General features: G+C 38.6%; 2 protein-coding genes across 2 annotated transcripts; one reads left to right on the top strand and one right to left on the bottom strand.

The window, feature by feature from the left end:
- Positions 1 to 7,698: 7,698 nt before the first annotated feature.
- LOC109194877 (uncharacterized) lies at positions 7,699 to 12,422 on the bottom strand. Its single transcript, XM_019346167.2, has 3 exons — positions 12,063 to 12,422; positions 10,705 to 10,806; positions 7,699 to 10,091 (listed from the first exon to the last, which is right to left on the bottom strand). Exons 1-3 carry the CDS (start codon positions 12,390 to 12,392, stop codon positions 8,676 to 8,678), a joined length of 1,848 nt encoding a protein of 615 aa, XP_019201712.1. The 5' UTR covers positions 12,393 to 12,422; the 3' UTR covers positions 7,699 to 8,675.
- Positions 12,423 to 12,603: 181 nt separating this feature from the next.
- On the top strand, positions 12,604 to 15,720 carry LOC109194882 (uncharacterized). Its single transcript, XM_019346195.2, has 6 exons — positions 12,604 to 12,745; positions 12,849 to 12,957; positions 13,095 to 13,333; positions 13,447 to 13,594; positions 14,260 to 14,369; positions 14,811 to 15,720. The coding sequence occupies exons 2-6, from the start codon at positions 12,918 to 12,920 to the stop codon at positions 15,120 to 15,122; spliced, it is 849 nt and encodes a 282-aa protein (XP_019201740.1). The 5' UTR covers positions 12,604 to 12,745; positions 12,849 to 12,917; the 3' UTR covers positions 15,123 to 15,720.
- Positions 15,721 to 16,263: the final 543 nt, after the last annotated feature.

Below are 16,263 nucleotides of genomic sequence, written 5' to 3'. Positions count from 1 at the left end.
TCTTCCCAATTCTCACTGCGGCTGGATCTCATCCTGCTCTTTGTGGTGCTTGTATGAAGTTTACCATAGGCATCACTTGCTCTTCATCTGTACCAAAAGCTTTGCGTAGGAGACTATACAATAAAGCACTGGCCTCTTGGTCTGACTCTTGTGCTTGAATAATGGCGCCAAGTACGTTTGCTCCCAGGAGGGGCTGAGGGAGTGACAGGTTACTGACAAGGAAAGGGGCTTGCACAGTAAGATTGGGATCTTCGTGACCAGCGAGAGTGACTGTAAGTTCGACCCACCCATCATAAGGAACTGCTTGTCCGTTAACCGCATAAACTTCAAGTCCATCATTTAACAGCTCTTGGAGGGGTCGCACCTGATAGTTAGGAATAAACTGCTGCACCCACTGTCTGTCCACTAAACTCACTTGTGAGCCAGAATCAAATAACACTGTCACTGGATAGCCACCAATCAAACACTTGAGAAGGCTTTTCTTTCCAACTAGGGGGACTTTACAGCTGTTTGGTGTTGAACTTTGGCAAGAGGTTACCTGTTGCTTTCTCTGGTCTCGCTTTGGCTGCTTTCTTTTTAGCTTACTGCGACGTCTTGCACACTCAGTAGTGAGCTGTGCAGAGGAGGACCTTACTGGCTGGGACTGTGACTCTGCGCCGGCCTCTGACTGTCCCTCGGCAGAGACCGATTCCAGTTTCCCTGAGTTTTGGTCCGCTTTAAACATCCCACTGCTCGGTGTCCTGACTCACAGCATACAAAGCAATGACTACAGTCCTGCAAGTTCTGTTCAGTACACTTTGGACAAAGGAACGCTTTCTTTTGAGGAGGTCTGTTGGGGTTGGCTGGGGTTTGGAAAAGCGGGTTGGAGGGTGGTTGTGGGGACAGCTGGCAAGGCTTTGCCTCCTGCTGTTTAATTAGGCTGGCAACCATGTTAGTTAGAGTCTCTACTTGGGCGGCAAGTTGTTTGATTGTTGGTGAGGACTGTTCTTTGGCTACCTTGTCATTTGCTTCAATCCCAGCACTTTGGGCTTGTGCACTCTTATGGCGGGTGACTTGGCCTAACCTTCGCTTGTGTTCATTTTCATCACTGATAATCTTTGTGACCTCACTAAGAATCTCTTCGTCAGTGACATTGTTGTTTGAGGTGAGGGGTCTTAGTCTTTGTCGCAAGTCTGCGTACTTAGCTCCCAGGCCTTGATAGATTGTGTGAAGGAAAACTTCCTGGACGGTTCTCGGGTCATAGGAGATCTCTGTGTTGGCCTGCTTTGACTGAAAAATAAGCTTCTGTTTAAGTCCAATCATGCGATACAGAAACTGCTGGGGCGTCTCTTGTTCACTTTGTCTAGCACACATTAACTCCTGGAGCATTTCAGTTGTCGCTTTTTCTCCTAGATGAGACCTCAGAAAGCCCTGAAGTTCATGGAGAGACAGGTCATCTTTGAGCATTAACATGTCCCGGAAGGTGCCAGGCTTCACAACACACCTCGAACAATTTCAGCCTCCACAAATCCTTCTTTAACTCCATTAATCTGCTTGGTGAGACTGTTGTAGCTGATTTCAGAACTGTTGTCTCCAATCTGTCCTCCAAACACTTTGAATTCTCTGCGAGGCAAGTAGGAAAGGTCTCTTACAGTGACTGGCTGCTTAGGGCTAACCTGTATGATTGGTTGTGGCTGCGAACTGCTCTGCTGGCTTGCTACAGCAGGTGACAGGGCCCTTACAGTTCCACATAGTCTTAGCCTCTCACCCAGTGTCTCATACGCTTTCCTCAACTCCTCTAACTGTTGTGTTTGTGTGTTTGCATAGGGGTTTGGTGATATATCTGGTGGATCTTCCGGCGGTTGTGGGTCTAGCAAGGTATTGGATGGTTGTGGACTGGGCATAGCATGTACTTCATTCTCACCAGCTTTTTGCACGGCAGGATTACCTCCCTGGATGACTAGATTAATCAAATCATTCAGCGTCAACAAATGACTCATGCCCTCATCTTCGAGTTGCAATAGTGTATTTGACTGTATGTAGGAGGTGATATAGTCCATACAACCTTCTTTATCATCCTGACTGAGCTGTGTAGTGTCTTTGTTTTCTGATGCGAGGCTCTTAGCGAGTTCGAAGAGGTCTTGACCTTGGAGTGAAAACAAGCGTCTCCTGATATTCCAGGCGAGTTCCTTTCTCTCAGTCGACATGTTGTATGTATTTCTGATTATCCTTCAGCTCGATAGTGACTAGGATGCTTTACACTCCCCTCACTGCAGTACGGTTCCACGTCGAGGCAAAGGTCCCCTTTTCGCTTCACTACCTGGACACCTACTCGCTGGCTTGGCTGGAGAAGCGGCCTTGTCACGATTGTGTCGTGGTTCTGGTATCACTGGATCTGCCCTCGACGACTGTAGAGGAGAGATCCCGGACGAGCCCCCACAGTTTGTTACGGGTCCCGGGTGTGAAGACCACAATAACAAAAAGAATACAAGTCTGTAAAAAATAAAGGTAGAGTCTCAGAGAAAGAATCACAGGAGCACTCGTATCTTTTCCCGAACTGCGTCTCTTATTTCAGATCAACAAAGATAATTTACATTCAGTGCATTCACTTGTCAGATATGCTCAATAACTGTAAAAGGCAAATAAAAGGCATTTGGCAAATATATGTATCTATGGTTATTACATTTCTCCAGTTTATGCTGTTAATTACACTATTCCTTCACTCATTCACATCAGCAGTGCAGATACCTATGGGCAGAAATCTGTGCCATCAGAAACTGAATTTGAATAAGTTAAATTTGAATTTGAATTACTCGGATTGAACCTGAATTGTAACTTGAATGAAAGCTTTTGAAAACTGAATTTGAATTAGTCTAATTTGAAATTGAATTTATGGTTTGAAAATGAATTGATTTGCTTTGAAACTGCATTTTATCCTTTAAAAATTCAGCTCTCGAATAATTTCAGATTCACTTCTCACCATTCAGTTTCAGTTCTACAATTCAATTTCAGTTCCAAAATTCAGTTTTTTGGGACTTACATCCGGTTCCGGTTCAAGCGCAGATTAATAGAACTACAGACTGATAGCGTTACTGACGGAATCTACAGCGTCTTGAGCTGAATTAAGACTTCAGAAGTCATTCGTCATGTCGAATGACCAGCGGATAAACTCTCAGGTTGGTAATAAATGTATTACATGTATAAGAACAAGCGTCATGTTAACAATTGATAGCCGTACAGTAACCTTTATGCTTATTGTAGCTGCTAGCTAAAAACGCTAATTTAGCGTAGTTTGCCCTGAATTCAGCTTTGACAAACAAATATGATCGACTGTTTCTAGTAGAATTCCAAAGTTGTCATCTTGTACCCTGTCAGAGCCCTGTATGCTTGCAGAGACCCCTACAGTAGGGAAACATGCAAAACAGTGTCCAAACCTTTGTATTTGAGCTTTATTTATGTCTTACACAGCACCCCAACTCTTTAGCGAACTTAATAACTTTAGCTAAAGTGAATAGTTAGTCTTATTCATTAGTGCAGCATTACTGGATCACCTCTGTTTGAAGTGATATAATATGATATACAACTATCACTGTGTTTAACTACCATAATAATTCTTAGGGTACTGAGTGCATGCTTATTAGTTGTTTTTTTAAACATACTGCTCCATTGCTATGTTTGACAGGCTGAAGTTGTCGGGTCACCTCCTAAATCGACCATCTTTTACAGGTGTTTTGTGCCAGAAATGGAGTGTCCACTGAAGACTGAAGATACTGAATCTCTACGCCGTGCCATTGATCCCTCTTGTGCCTTCATCTAGACAAGAGACATTAACTTAACCACTCTCACATGCTCTGTACCTACATCACCTTCCCTGATAGTCGTAGCTTGGCTCATCTGAGGGTGAAATTATAAGAATGTGTTATTTTGCAAAGTGCTCTCTAGGGTTCCTAAATAAAATATGGCATTGAGGTCATTTCTTTTGAATTAATCCCTTCTTCTGAAATATAAGAACCTCTCCTGGTTTAAATGGCACTTTCTGTTCCTTACTTCCTGTTCCACTCCCAAACCCAAATAGATGCTGACAAGCTGACACAGTAATATGGAAGAGGGAGAGAAGCTGGAAAGGACTACTACAAATAAACCCAATGCCTAACAATGAAAAATGTAAAATAAGAACAATAATAATAATAAAGATAAAAGATGAAGTAACAAGTTTTTGTTTTTTTGTTTATTCCAAATGATCATCCAGATGTCTGTGACATGTGATGACAAACACCATAATGGAAGGCCTTTGTCATCACATGCTTAAACTCATCATATATTTTTGCATATGCTGAACAGGCAGTCAGACATGCTGTAACTGTGGGGTAGAAAACTGCATAAACACCATACGGCAGGGGTCTCAAACTCCAGTCCTCGAGGGCATGGAAAAGTTGCATGACACCGGCCCTCGAGGACTGGAGTTTGAGACCCCTGTCATATTCCATATGACAGGTGTGGTTGAACTTCATGAAGACTCTGAAGTTTCTCTTCTCTTCTGGCAGGACAGGAATGTCGCCTTGTCCTGTGAGCCACCGTAAGGATGTAATTAGAGTAGAACTGGAGTGTCACCGGCCTCAGGCTCTTCACCTTTTCAAAGACAAAGCAGTCATTTAGATAAAATATTCGATATTGTTTACCTGTAAATGCACAAAGAGAATTTAGAAATGTAATTATTGTCAAGAGTGAACAAGCACTGATAGTGTAATTTACAGCTGTGGCCAAACGTTTAGAGAATGAGAAGTGTTGTTTATTTACAAAGTTTGCTGTGTCAGTGATAGTTGTATATCATATTATATCACTTCAAACAGAGGTGATCCAGTAATGCTGCACTAATGAATTAGACTAACTATTCACTTTAGCTAAAGTTATTAAGTTAGCTAAAGAGTTGGGATGCTGTGTAAGACATAAATAAAGCTCAAATACAAAGGTTTGGACACCGTTTTGCATGTTTCCCTACTGTAGGGGTGTCTGCAAGCATACAGGGCTCTGACAGGGTACAAGATGACAACTTTGGAATTCTACTAGAAACAGTCGATCATATTTGTTTGTCAAAGCTGAATTCAGGGCAAACTACGCTAAATTAGCGTTTTTAGCTAGCAGCTACAATAAGCATAAAGGTTACTGTACGGCTATCAATTGTTAACATGACGCTTGTTCTTATACATGTAATACATTTATTACCAACCTGAGAGTTTATCCGCTGGTCATTCGACATGACGAATGACTTCTGAAGTCTTAATTCAGCTCAAGACGCTGTAGATTCCGTCAGTAACGCTATCAGTCTGTAGTTCTATTAATCTGCGCTTGAACCGGAACCGGATGTAAGTCCCAAAAAACTGAATTTTGGAACTGAAATTGAATTGTAGAACTGAAACTGAATGGTGAGAAGTGAATCTGAAATTATTCGAGAGCTGAATTTTTAAAGGATAAAATGCAGTTTCAAAGCAAATCAATTCATTTTCAAACCATAAATTCAATTTCAAATTAGACTAATTCAAATTCAGTTTTCAAAAGCTTTCATTCAAGTTACAATTCAGATTCAATCCGAGTAATTCAAATTCAAATTTAACTTATTCAAATTCAATTTCTGATGGCACAGATTTCTGCCCATAGATACCATACAATGCCTTAAACGTCTTATTGCTCTTTCTCAAATATAGGGCAAACTCAAAATAGCTTATCCACAAATCTGATATAAGTGCATAAATCTTACTAGATTAGACAAAACACGCCTGAATGTATTACTTTGCAATGTAACAACATAAATGTACATGCATTCTTAGCTTATTCTTAACATTTCCACATTACTTGAACCATAAAGTGTATGTGAGATATTTTAAACTTGAATAATCTGATGTCAGGGCCTTTACAGTTAAATTGGAGCAGCACACACACATATTTGATTATTAAATAGAGTTTACAAAGTTTAAATACATCCCGCGGCCTGGCGAACTCTCGCGGTAACTCTCGCGATAACTCACGTAAATCTCGCGAGACTTGGGGCTGCGCGGCTCGGCTTTACCGCCCCTGCGGTGCCGCGCTACAATAACTTTCAACTAAACCACACTTAAAGTTACATCGGCGGTGTCAACATAACCCTCAGTAAACACTGAAGTAGAACGAGGCACAAAGCCCTCATACACTGTATTTTTAAGACGATACTGACCTGTAAAAATAAAGGTAGAGTCTCAGAGAAAGAATCACAGGAGCACTCGTATCTTTTCCCGAACTGCGTCTGAGAGGACAGGAAGTTGGTCCGCTCTAGGCAACCGCGGGCGAACGACTACAGTGTCAAAAGTTCCGCTTATCATTTCTCACTTTTACTCTCCTCAATTTTATGGACTACACGTAATGAATGTAAAATAATAATTGTCTTAATTACTGGCGTATGTTTTTCTTAAATATAATAAAATTTACCAAAATGTGGTAACACATTTGTGTTCACCACATCAACACACCTGAATCAAATGATTAGTTCATTACCAGGCCTCTGGAGAACTTCAAGACCTGTTGAGGAGTTTAGCCATTTAAATCAGCTGCCCAACAATAGATCTAAAACCTGCAGGACACCGGCGCTCGAGGCCTGGAGTTTGACACCTGTGGTTTATATGTATAGCTCCTTCCATTAGTGTGTGGTTGTGTGTGCACCCCTCTTTGCTGTTTGTTGTTAGATGAGAGCAGTAGTGTTTGTAAATCATGAATTGCAAACACATATCCACATTTTTGGTATTGGTTTAAATACAACAATCTATAATTCTTATTGTTCTTGAGCAAAAAAATATTAAAAAACATTTTTTCTGGTGATACTCCCATACGTGAGAGAACTGCAAGGTCACCACACCAGTGGTGTGAAAGTTATTAGTCTGGAGAATCGTCTTTCCTTAATTCTAACCTCACAACTAAAGTGTGCAGTTTGCATTATCTGGGCTCAAATGGACTCCAGTCCACCAGCACCACCTCTGGCAAACTACAATAGCTTACAACCAGATTAACTTGTAACGCATCTGCACCTGGCTCTATCACCACATTTTAATACCTGTGTCATGCACAATACATTTGTAACTTTCATTCTTGTTTCTTGCAAAATAAACTATTAAATAAATAGCAGTGTTTTCTTCAGTTATCTCACATCAATTGGAAACAACATGTCAAACTGAACACATGGCATTTTAGAGAGTACTATTTTGCTTGTGTTATCATGTTCTGTTGGAATAGCTTGTGTTTGTTTTTGCTTAGGAAACAAACTCAATTTTAAACACCTCTGAAAAGATGGAGTAGTGTATTTTTCATTCTTTTTTTTCTTCCTCAAAAAAAAAAAAACTTTTAAAGAAAACTGCTGGTGTGCACCCCTCCTCTTCCCTTTAAAAGTCTAAGAAAAGGAAAAAGAAACTAGCATTAGGTTCAAATACAAGAGACACAGAAGCTGGCAAATAAAAATGACAGTAAAGTAAAATATGGACTGGTAGTCACAGTTAATATCCTTCATATTATGGTATTATGATCGTGATTTTCTGTTTGCTTCAGATAGTTCCAAAAGTAGTCCCAATGTTTATCTTTGTCTTCTGCATCATTTTTAAGTTTATTGAGCATGGACTCATAGGAAGCAGTCTCTGCCATTGCTCTGATCCCATCTTTCAGCTCAGGACATACTGTAGTATTCCAGTGCCCGCACTGCAAAAACGCAAAATCTTACCAAGTATATTTGTCTTATTTCAAGTCAAAATATCTAATCACACTTAAAATAAGCCATAATCAGCTAAAGAGTAACGTTTCAGTGAGATATGGGAACTTGTTTTTAGACAGTGCATCTTGGATATCTTGTTAAGTGAAAAACTCTTGAAAACATATTGTTTTGAGTCATATATCACACGAAACAAGCTTTTTTGGCATTTCATAAACGTTTTAAGCTGCTGTGTTATTTGTAAAAGATGTATCATCTTGTTTCAAGAAATAGACGTAACTTGAATCAGGACATCCAATCTACTTTATTGAGAACTGCAGATTAATAACATGCCCAACATTGCATTATTATGAGTCTTAGTATCTTAAGCACAGTGTATTTATTTTTCTTACATACCAGTCAAACCATATCAATGTGACATTGAAAGAGGCAAAACACTGAAATTGTTTCCCTCTCAGTTGTGTTGCACTGAACAGATTGTGCCAAAAGTAAAATAAAAAGTCAATAGAACAATAAATTTTTTGCCAGTGTTTAAAAACATTATTTCAGCCCACATATTCACAAAAGACTCAAGAATGATGTTTGATGATGTCAGTGAGATCATACTTCACTGGAATGTACTTGCTGTTATTAAAGTTTACATAGTGGTATGCTGTATAATCAACAAGATTTCCTGCATCCACAAAAATATTTGCCTGAGCTAGACAGGGAACTTCTACCTCATAAGCTAAATATTGATCATTCCACCCAACTGTAGAGAGAGGCTGGCATTCAAAACAATACACAGATGCATTTACAATATAGATGTTTTTAACAAGTGCAAACTCTGGAGCATCATTTATGACATCAGAAATAACCAAAGATTTTTCACATGAATGCTTATTTCCATGTAGCATAATCCACTGTACAGAAACTACATGTTCAACTTGCTCAATGAAGTCTTTTATCTTGCCTTCTACATAATGAACATTTTTCACCTCAGAGGCTGGACCCATGTCGACTTCACTTGAAAAAAAATGGGATGTTTCTCATGCACGTTCTGACTACATTCATAAAGCTGGTTGTGCTTCACAAGAGATTTACAAATATTCTTAAAACTACTTTTCAGAGCCCACTGCTTGAAGAAACAATGTTTTGACTCAAAGCGCATACACATATGCCTCACTGTAGGACCAAGAGCCTTAATCTGAGAAGGAAGATGCAGTAAATAATGCTGTTTAGGTATAATATTTTCATCTGGAAACAGTTGTTTGAAATGTTTTAAATGCAGCTCTATTAAAAGCTTCAGTCTGGAGAGAGTTGAGACAGCAATAATAGGTGAAAACAGAATTTTTATGATCTCTAACATGTTACGTAGCATTTGTGTGTAATGATTTTCTCCAATTTTGTCCATAAGAAATGGAAGGATCTTTAAGAAAACCAGCATCTGCCCAGCTGACTGTTTCAATTTATTGTCATTTGATGACAGCGTACTGACAGATATGGGGCAAGGCTTATCCCTCACATCAACAGGAGAATAAGAGAAACACAGAATTGCACTATTGAATGAATCTAAGTTCATTTGCCCTGAAAGCACAAGATTCTTTAAAACACATTTGATTTTATATGGGGCAACGCCTTCAAGAATAACATGCATGATGTCTTGTGGGGTTTGATTGATTATATCAACGTGAGGAGATTCTGTTAACTTGCTTTTCCTCTTTATACCACACGTTATTTTTAGATTGTCTTTCAGAAAGTCAGTACTTGCTTTCTCAATGTCATTACATTGCCTGTTATGACTGGCCATGGTCCTTTTAACAAACAAATCTTCATTAAATTTTTCCTGCATGTCTTCAAAGTGGCAGTCGCAGTGCCTGCATTTACTGTAGGCAAAACCCACTCCTTCCTTAAATCCAGCCACTTCATGCTGAGCTAGAGTGTCTCCACACACAGATATGAGTGCCCCATGAATTGTCCTCTCACCACTTGCAGTGACAACTTGGCCATCCTTGCATGGCTTTGGCCTCTCATCAATCATTGCAAGCATTCTTGGATGTGATAGCAGCTGCTCCAAACTTTTCACCAACGGTATGTAATGAAAACAATGGTCCTTAATGGCAAGAACTCTGGAGTCTCCACGCTTCGAATAACAGACTGTTAGTTTTGTGACAATAATCTCTGGTTCAACTGGTTTTAACAGTTCTTTGATGGTCTTGTCCTGCAAATGGGTGGAAGCAATTTGAGTGAAAGGGTCAACAAACTGGTCAAATACCCCCATTGTGTCACTCTTTAGTTGATCCAGGTCCCCAAAATGTCTCTCAATCGTGTCACTCATTTCTTGTTTTAGGTGCTCCAATAATACGGCCTGATATTGCTGGATTCCACTCACGATGTGGTTAACAGCTCTCTGTGGAAGAGGAAAAAACAAAGGAAAATCCTTAATTACAAAATTCATATGAAAACACAGTCAACGTGCAAACTCACAGAGACACAATTTTTGAAAATGGAACCCTTCAGTTACATAAAGTTAGTGAGATGCAATGAGCAAAATAAGTTACCTCCACCACCCAATTTTTTTGTTGTAAAGAATAATAATGCCTTATGCAACGTTAAGACCTTGTTTTCACTTAATTATAATGCATTTTGAGGAATCGGATCATAGGTGGAAATGCAAATTGAAAATTTGTGTTGTGTGTATTATGTTGTTTCTATTCTTAGCTCATGCTAAGGAAATATAGTGATAGGCAGATTTTGGATGCAACATACATGTCTATTTCCATATATAGTGGGGGAGTGAGATCTGAGTGGTCACCCATGAAGTACATGGAGACACATTCTAATGTCAGGTGTTTCACTCACATACCTAAAGCTGTCCATTTATGATCAGATCATTCAGGATGCCAGGTCTGAACAGTGCCCAAGTTATAGCTTGAGCACTGTTAAGCATAAGTTAAGCAAATTGCTTTTAGGTTCTCTAACAATGAAATACAATTCAATGGAAAATTAATGGCATAAATTACCTGTGTCAGTCGATGAGTTTCCTTGGCTTGAAGAAGAAATGCAGTTGCATGTTTATAAAAGTCAAGATTCAGGTGACCCTCTCCATCTTCTTGAAATCCACTCTGAAACAGAATAACAAAACATATCTATTAAAACAGAAATAAATAATTGCATTGATAGGTAGCAATCACCAAACAATATTGCATTCATTAGTTAGCTAGATTCATGCCCATAAGGTACAAGGTAGATGTATTTTTACTGACTGATGTCTTTAATTTGAACTTTTAAAATGACAACTAAAATGACAAACAAAGCAGTACTTGATAATAGATTAATAAGACTAGCAAAGCACATGGAGAGTTCAGTACAGTATAGTTTAAATTCCTCGATCATGCCTGATCACAACCAAAATTGAATTACTTGTTCATTGGCCCATTTGTGACATTTTCTTTAAATTTAAAATCTGTCCATAACTTTGAGTTATTTTGCTAACAGTCAGACAAGTGCCACCAAAAACATAACCTCCAGAGTTACTAAGAAGAAAAGGTAAAGAAAAGAAAAACAAAAGATAGTTTTAGAAATAAAAGTAACAGTTAATGTTGTTAGTAGTCTTGCTGTTACTTCGGAAATGTAAATAGTTATTTATAACTGATTAGTCATTTAAAAAATATACAAAATAACTTACTGATTGGTTTGTATGAAAGTAATTACTTATGTCAGTTATTTACTGTCGGACAAGTTGCTGACAATTTGAAATATGTTATATTTAGTAGTTTCACCTTTAAAAAAAATAAGCAATACTGACAATAAAAGTAATATTGACTTTAATGCTTTTATTAATGTGAAGATGAGTATTTTTTTGTGCGTTTAAATTTTTTTGGACAGTAACTCTGAACAAATCATTTCATTTTGGTTTGCTTTGCCTAATAGTCATTCTCTAAGTGGACCTTGAACATATTATATGTAAACATGATAGCAACCTATGTAAACCTATTTACATAGGTTCAGTTAGCTGACTGGCTTTTACCAGCTGATTTCAACACATATTTCAACAATATATCAACTTTTCTTTAAAACTAATAGGACTTTCTGCAAAGTTTGGATGCATTCACCGGAGCGAACGGATGACTGAAAAAAACACTGTCTGACAAGACTGCAGTTTTGCGTTTCTGCCACAGCTCTCATTTACGTTTCAGGTGAGTTACTTAATTTAGCGAAGCAACTAGTTCGACACTCATCACTGTTAAAATAAAAGTACAACATGAATCTGTCAAAAACAACACATTTAATGGACGTACTTGGATGAGCCAAAGTAAATGCTAACATTATGTTACAGCTCCTGCAGCTCGTTTCTCCGGCTTGTGTTAAAATAACTTACCGTTAGTGCGGGGATGCTTGAGCCCTCGTCAGTTACTGAAGAACTGGCGTTAGTTTGGTTGATTGGAGCCGTCCTTTCACCTGCTTCAGGTAAACCGTGGCGGGTTGATCCTTCCTCCTCATCCGCTTCCACTCCGAGAAGGTGACGCGCGTGTGTCCGCTTTACGTGATAGTAGAAGGAGTTATACACTCTGTACTCACTCGGACAGCCATCAATTCCACACACCACGCGAAAGTCAGGGCTGCGGCTGTGCATGGTATTAATGTGACTCAAACGTTGTCTCAGACTCAATGCTAAAAACACGTAGCATATAAAGCAACGCCAAATCATGTTGGAAGCTAGTATGTTTCATTCGGTAGCGCGGGCTGCATTTGTGCCATAAAATAACTCGTTACCATGGTTACACGCGCCTGCTAAATTGTCGTAAATGTGGGGGATAAACTAAATTATTTTTTTTTAACCTATAATAATTAACGTTATTTTGCAATGCACAGAGACAGTTGTTTGGTTTAAAAACCAATGAATCATCCTTTTAGGATTTTTGGGCCAAAGAAATGTCAGGCAAATTGAAGACGAACTTCGTTTCTGGCTGTCGTGAATGATCTGGTGGACATCTTAAGTTCATGCAGACACGTGCCTGCCACTACTGTCCGAGAGTTCTTTGCATCCGTGTTTCATTGGAAGTAAGTTAAAATGTATTATACAGTGCTCATTTTCTTTGTACATATTACACTCCTTTCGAAAGTTCTAAATGTTTTGGTGTGTTTATATTGTGTAACGTTGTAGCCGAACAGTGACTGGACGAAGCAAGCTAACGACAAAAAAGCTAACTAGTGTGCTAAGTAGGCTAACAGCATGGAAGGACTGGATGAGGTCACAGTGTCGGTTTTAAAGGGTAATGTATGCAAATTTTATTTTTAAACAGATTAAAAGGACTTATGTTTTATATTTCTGACATTTGTCATTTTAATGACATAAGATTTTTTTTTTTTAAAGTGAGAGACATTATTTATGTAATTTTGTGTCTTGCAGCAAACAAGCCTGCAGATATCGACAGTCCAGACACCCACTGTCCAGCAACCTTGGCCAAACACTACAAGACCCTACAAACTTTGTTTAATATAAAAAACCCAAACCACCAGGATGTCTCTCAGCTCCTGGATTTGGAATTTTCAGCCAGAAGAGCATTCATTGATTCAAATACTATTCGCGAGGAGGACAGACACAAAAAGGTTCTAGAAGCATATCCTTGCTTCAAGGACATTGGACATGTAAGTCATTGTTGAATACACGTGATTCAAACCAAACAATGTTTATCATACCAACTTCTTGCTCCTCAGTGATGCATTGACATGTTTGTATTGGTATGCTGAATATTTTATAGGTGATGGAGGAGCTTCATCGCATTTTGGATAAAGATAATGGCAACTTCGTCAATGAACTGAAGGGAAGATGGCAAGATTTCTGCCAGAAGGTGCAGTTTTTTGGTGTATGGAAAAAGACGCTGAAGCCCCCAATGGGAATGGATAAAGGTAAGCAATGATGTTTTGGTGTTATTAGTCATCAGAGTATAGTTTGGATCTTTAAGCATGTTAAAGCAGCGGTCCATAAAGTGATGCCACTGAGGACAGGAGGAGGAGAATTTGAAATTTTAAAGGCCTAATCCCCCACTCCCCCTCTCCTTCTTGAAGGAGCTGAAAGCCGCACCTTTACTAGTTATGCGCAGGGAAAACAGACTCAACGCTACAAAAGGCTAAAAATAAAAACCAACAGGCCAGTTTAGGGAAAGATTGTTGTGTAGGCTCACTAATCAGTGAGCCTACACAACATAAAATGTAAGATAAATCCCTTTTTGTTCCCCCTCCCTCCCCTCCTCAGCATTAAGTTTTACAGACTAACATTAATGCAATGTAGGTCAATGTAGGCATAGTTAGCATTTAAGCATAAGTCATATTAGCCTACTATAAACACAGTATACAACAATTATCTACACAATTTAGCAATTTATTAGGTTACTGTGACAAGCTTAAACTGTGGATTACAGCTTTAACTTTCATGTGCTAGTGTCTTGTTGTTCACCTTTTCAATCCATGACGGTTATCACTGGCCAAATATTTGTTGTTGTTGTTTTGTTTGTTTTTTTATCTTGAGGATTTTGTTTAAGTGTGGTAATGAGATGATTCTTTTTTCTGTACAGCTGAACAGGCTCTTGAGATCCTGCGTGTGCTGCCATCACTGTTCCCATCCACCTCTGCTCCTCCAAAGAGGGCACGGGATGCGAGTGAGGCTCTGGTGCATGTCCTTGAGGTGAGTTGTGTAAAATGTAGCAGTTGTTTTTTGTTTTTGTTCTTTTTGGGACAACAGTATTAAAAAAATGCTTCTTCTGATGAGTGCCAAAGTATTTTATATTCACAAACTATATGTTCTAAGCCTTCAAAGGCACCTAAAACACATTTTTGGAATGAGGTTTCTCACAGGTTAGATCGCTGCGACCAGTAAATACAAACATGTATGCATTACGTGGTAGCACATTTTTATCACCTCAATGATACCTAATTTAATGTAGCCTTGGTTTTCTGTTTTTCAGGAAGGCTAGACATATGTGAACAGTAATTCCATCGAGAATAATTCAAAAGTAGCAATTTCAGATGTGTTTTCTCAGAACCTCAACTTTTGTTGTAATTTAGCTTTAGTTATGTGTTTGAAACAAAAGTGCATAATCCTTACAAAAGTTTGTCTGTGTTAAAGGACCAAGAAGACCCTAATACCTATTTGATGAAACGTCCTCTCTCCTGCCCAGTCCTGATCGCGAGTCCGTCCAACTGCATCCTAGCGGTAGGAGATGTGCCAATAACCACGTTTCCAAAAGACGAGGTTACGGAGGGTGCTTTATACCTTATGGCCTACTATTATACCCTACACCTTACATACCCAAAGTGTGTAGCCACTCTGCTTTCCGTCATACAGACGGAGGTTCTCTTGGACAAAATCAATGAGCGAGATCTCACATCATCTTACAAGAAGAGCATGGCTGACTGGAATGCTTTTATTGGCCAGTAGAGCCAGTGTGGTTAAGATGTGGACTATAGGAAAGCACTTCTTCTCTCCTTCCAAGGCTACTACAGTCCATGTTGGTTGCGATTGATTTTTGTTTGGAAATTGGCCAGGTTAGCCCAGTTTTATAATTAAGGATGCACGATAATATCGGCGAACATGCCGACATTTTATGTTTGGTTTGTGCAGTGCAGAGACTGCCTAGCTTTTAGTTGATTTTAAAGGTTTTTTTTTTTTTTTTTTTAATGTTGAGTTTAGGCTACAGTGTATTCAGTGGATAGGCTCTGTGCATCCTTAATGATAATTTTACAATGGTATTGTTTGAAGAATGTTGTCAAATGTCCATGTTAATATAGCCCAGGACCTTTAATTTAAATGATAAAAACACTTTATATTAATAACAAATGTTACAGGTTGAGCAGTTTTAGTATGTCTAGCAGTGTGTTTGTCTGTGCTTTGAATTGTGCCTGTGCAATGCACAGATTTTAGCAGTGTATTAAGGGCCAGATTGGGCAGAACAAAAAGTCACTGCAAAATGACTTCTTTAATGCAGTCCTCTCTGTTTATGGGGCTTTACCAATAAAGTTGCTGCTCTGCAAATCTATAGTTTTCATGTTTTTTTGTCTTATAACTAGTAGGTAAATGTCTTGAATCTAGAACAGTATTACTGCTGTATAGAAAGGTAAATGCACTAGAAATGGAGAATTATTACAAAAATACTAGTAAAAAATGCTAACTTACATAAATTTTGTCTCAAAATGCCAGTTTCTAATCTTATTTTAAGTAAGGTGTTGTACTTAAATCTAGAACAGTGTCACATTTTAGAACTCAAAATAAGTTATATACACTTAAAACAAAGAGTGTGATGTTGGAAGGTTTAAAAAAAAGAAGCTACTTTTGAGGGGAAAATGCTACTTTTGAGTGTCACAAACTTATTATGAGACACACAAACTTCACAACACTAGTAAAATATAGCTAAGAATGAGTTTTTCCGGCTAATTTCAAGATCTTGCAAGGCTTATTAAACTGTCTTATTTCAAGAAATCTTGTCAAGAGAATTTTCACTTGTTCCATTGGCAGATTTTTTCACTTATTTCAAGCAAAAAATATCTTGTATTAAGTTTTTTTTTTCTTGTTTTTGGAGGGC

The sequence above is a fragment of the Oreochromis niloticus genome, linkage group LG16 (assembly GCF_001858045.2).
Source record: "Oreochromis niloticus isolate F11D_XX linkage group LG16, O_niloticus_UMD_NMBU, whole genome shotgun sequence".
NCBI classification, from domain to species: Eukaryota; Metazoa; Chordata; class Actinopteri; order Cichliformes; family Cichlidae; genus Oreochromis; species Oreochromis niloticus.
The sequence above is the reverse complement of the archived record's forward strand: the minus strand, read 5'-3'. Positions and strand labels throughout refer to the sequence as shown.

Coding starts and splice junctions, on each gene's coding strand:
- LOC109194882 (XM_019346195.2), top strand. CDS start 12,918: ATGGAAGGACTGGATGAGGTCACAGTGTCGGTTTTAAAGG. Junction 12,958..13,094: donor CACAGTGTCGGTTTTAAAGG/GTAATGTATGCA, acceptor TGTGTCTTGCAG/CAAACAAGCCTGCAGATATC. Junction 13,595..14,259: donor CCCAATGGGAATGGATAAAG/GTAAGCAATGAT, acceptor TTTTCTGTACAG/CTGAACAGGCTCTTGAGATC.
- LOC109194877 (XM_019346167.2), bottom strand. CDS start 12,392: ATGATTTGGCGTTGCTTTATATGCTACGTGTTTTTAGCATTGAGTCTG. Junction 10,807..12,062: donor CAAGCATCCCCGCACTAACG/GTAAGTTATTTT, acceptor ATTCTGTTTCAG/AGTGGATTTCAAGAAGATGG. Junction 10,092..10,704: donor AAACTCATCGACTGACACAG/GTAATTTATGCC, acceptor CCTCTTCCACAG/AGAGCTGTTAACCACATCGT.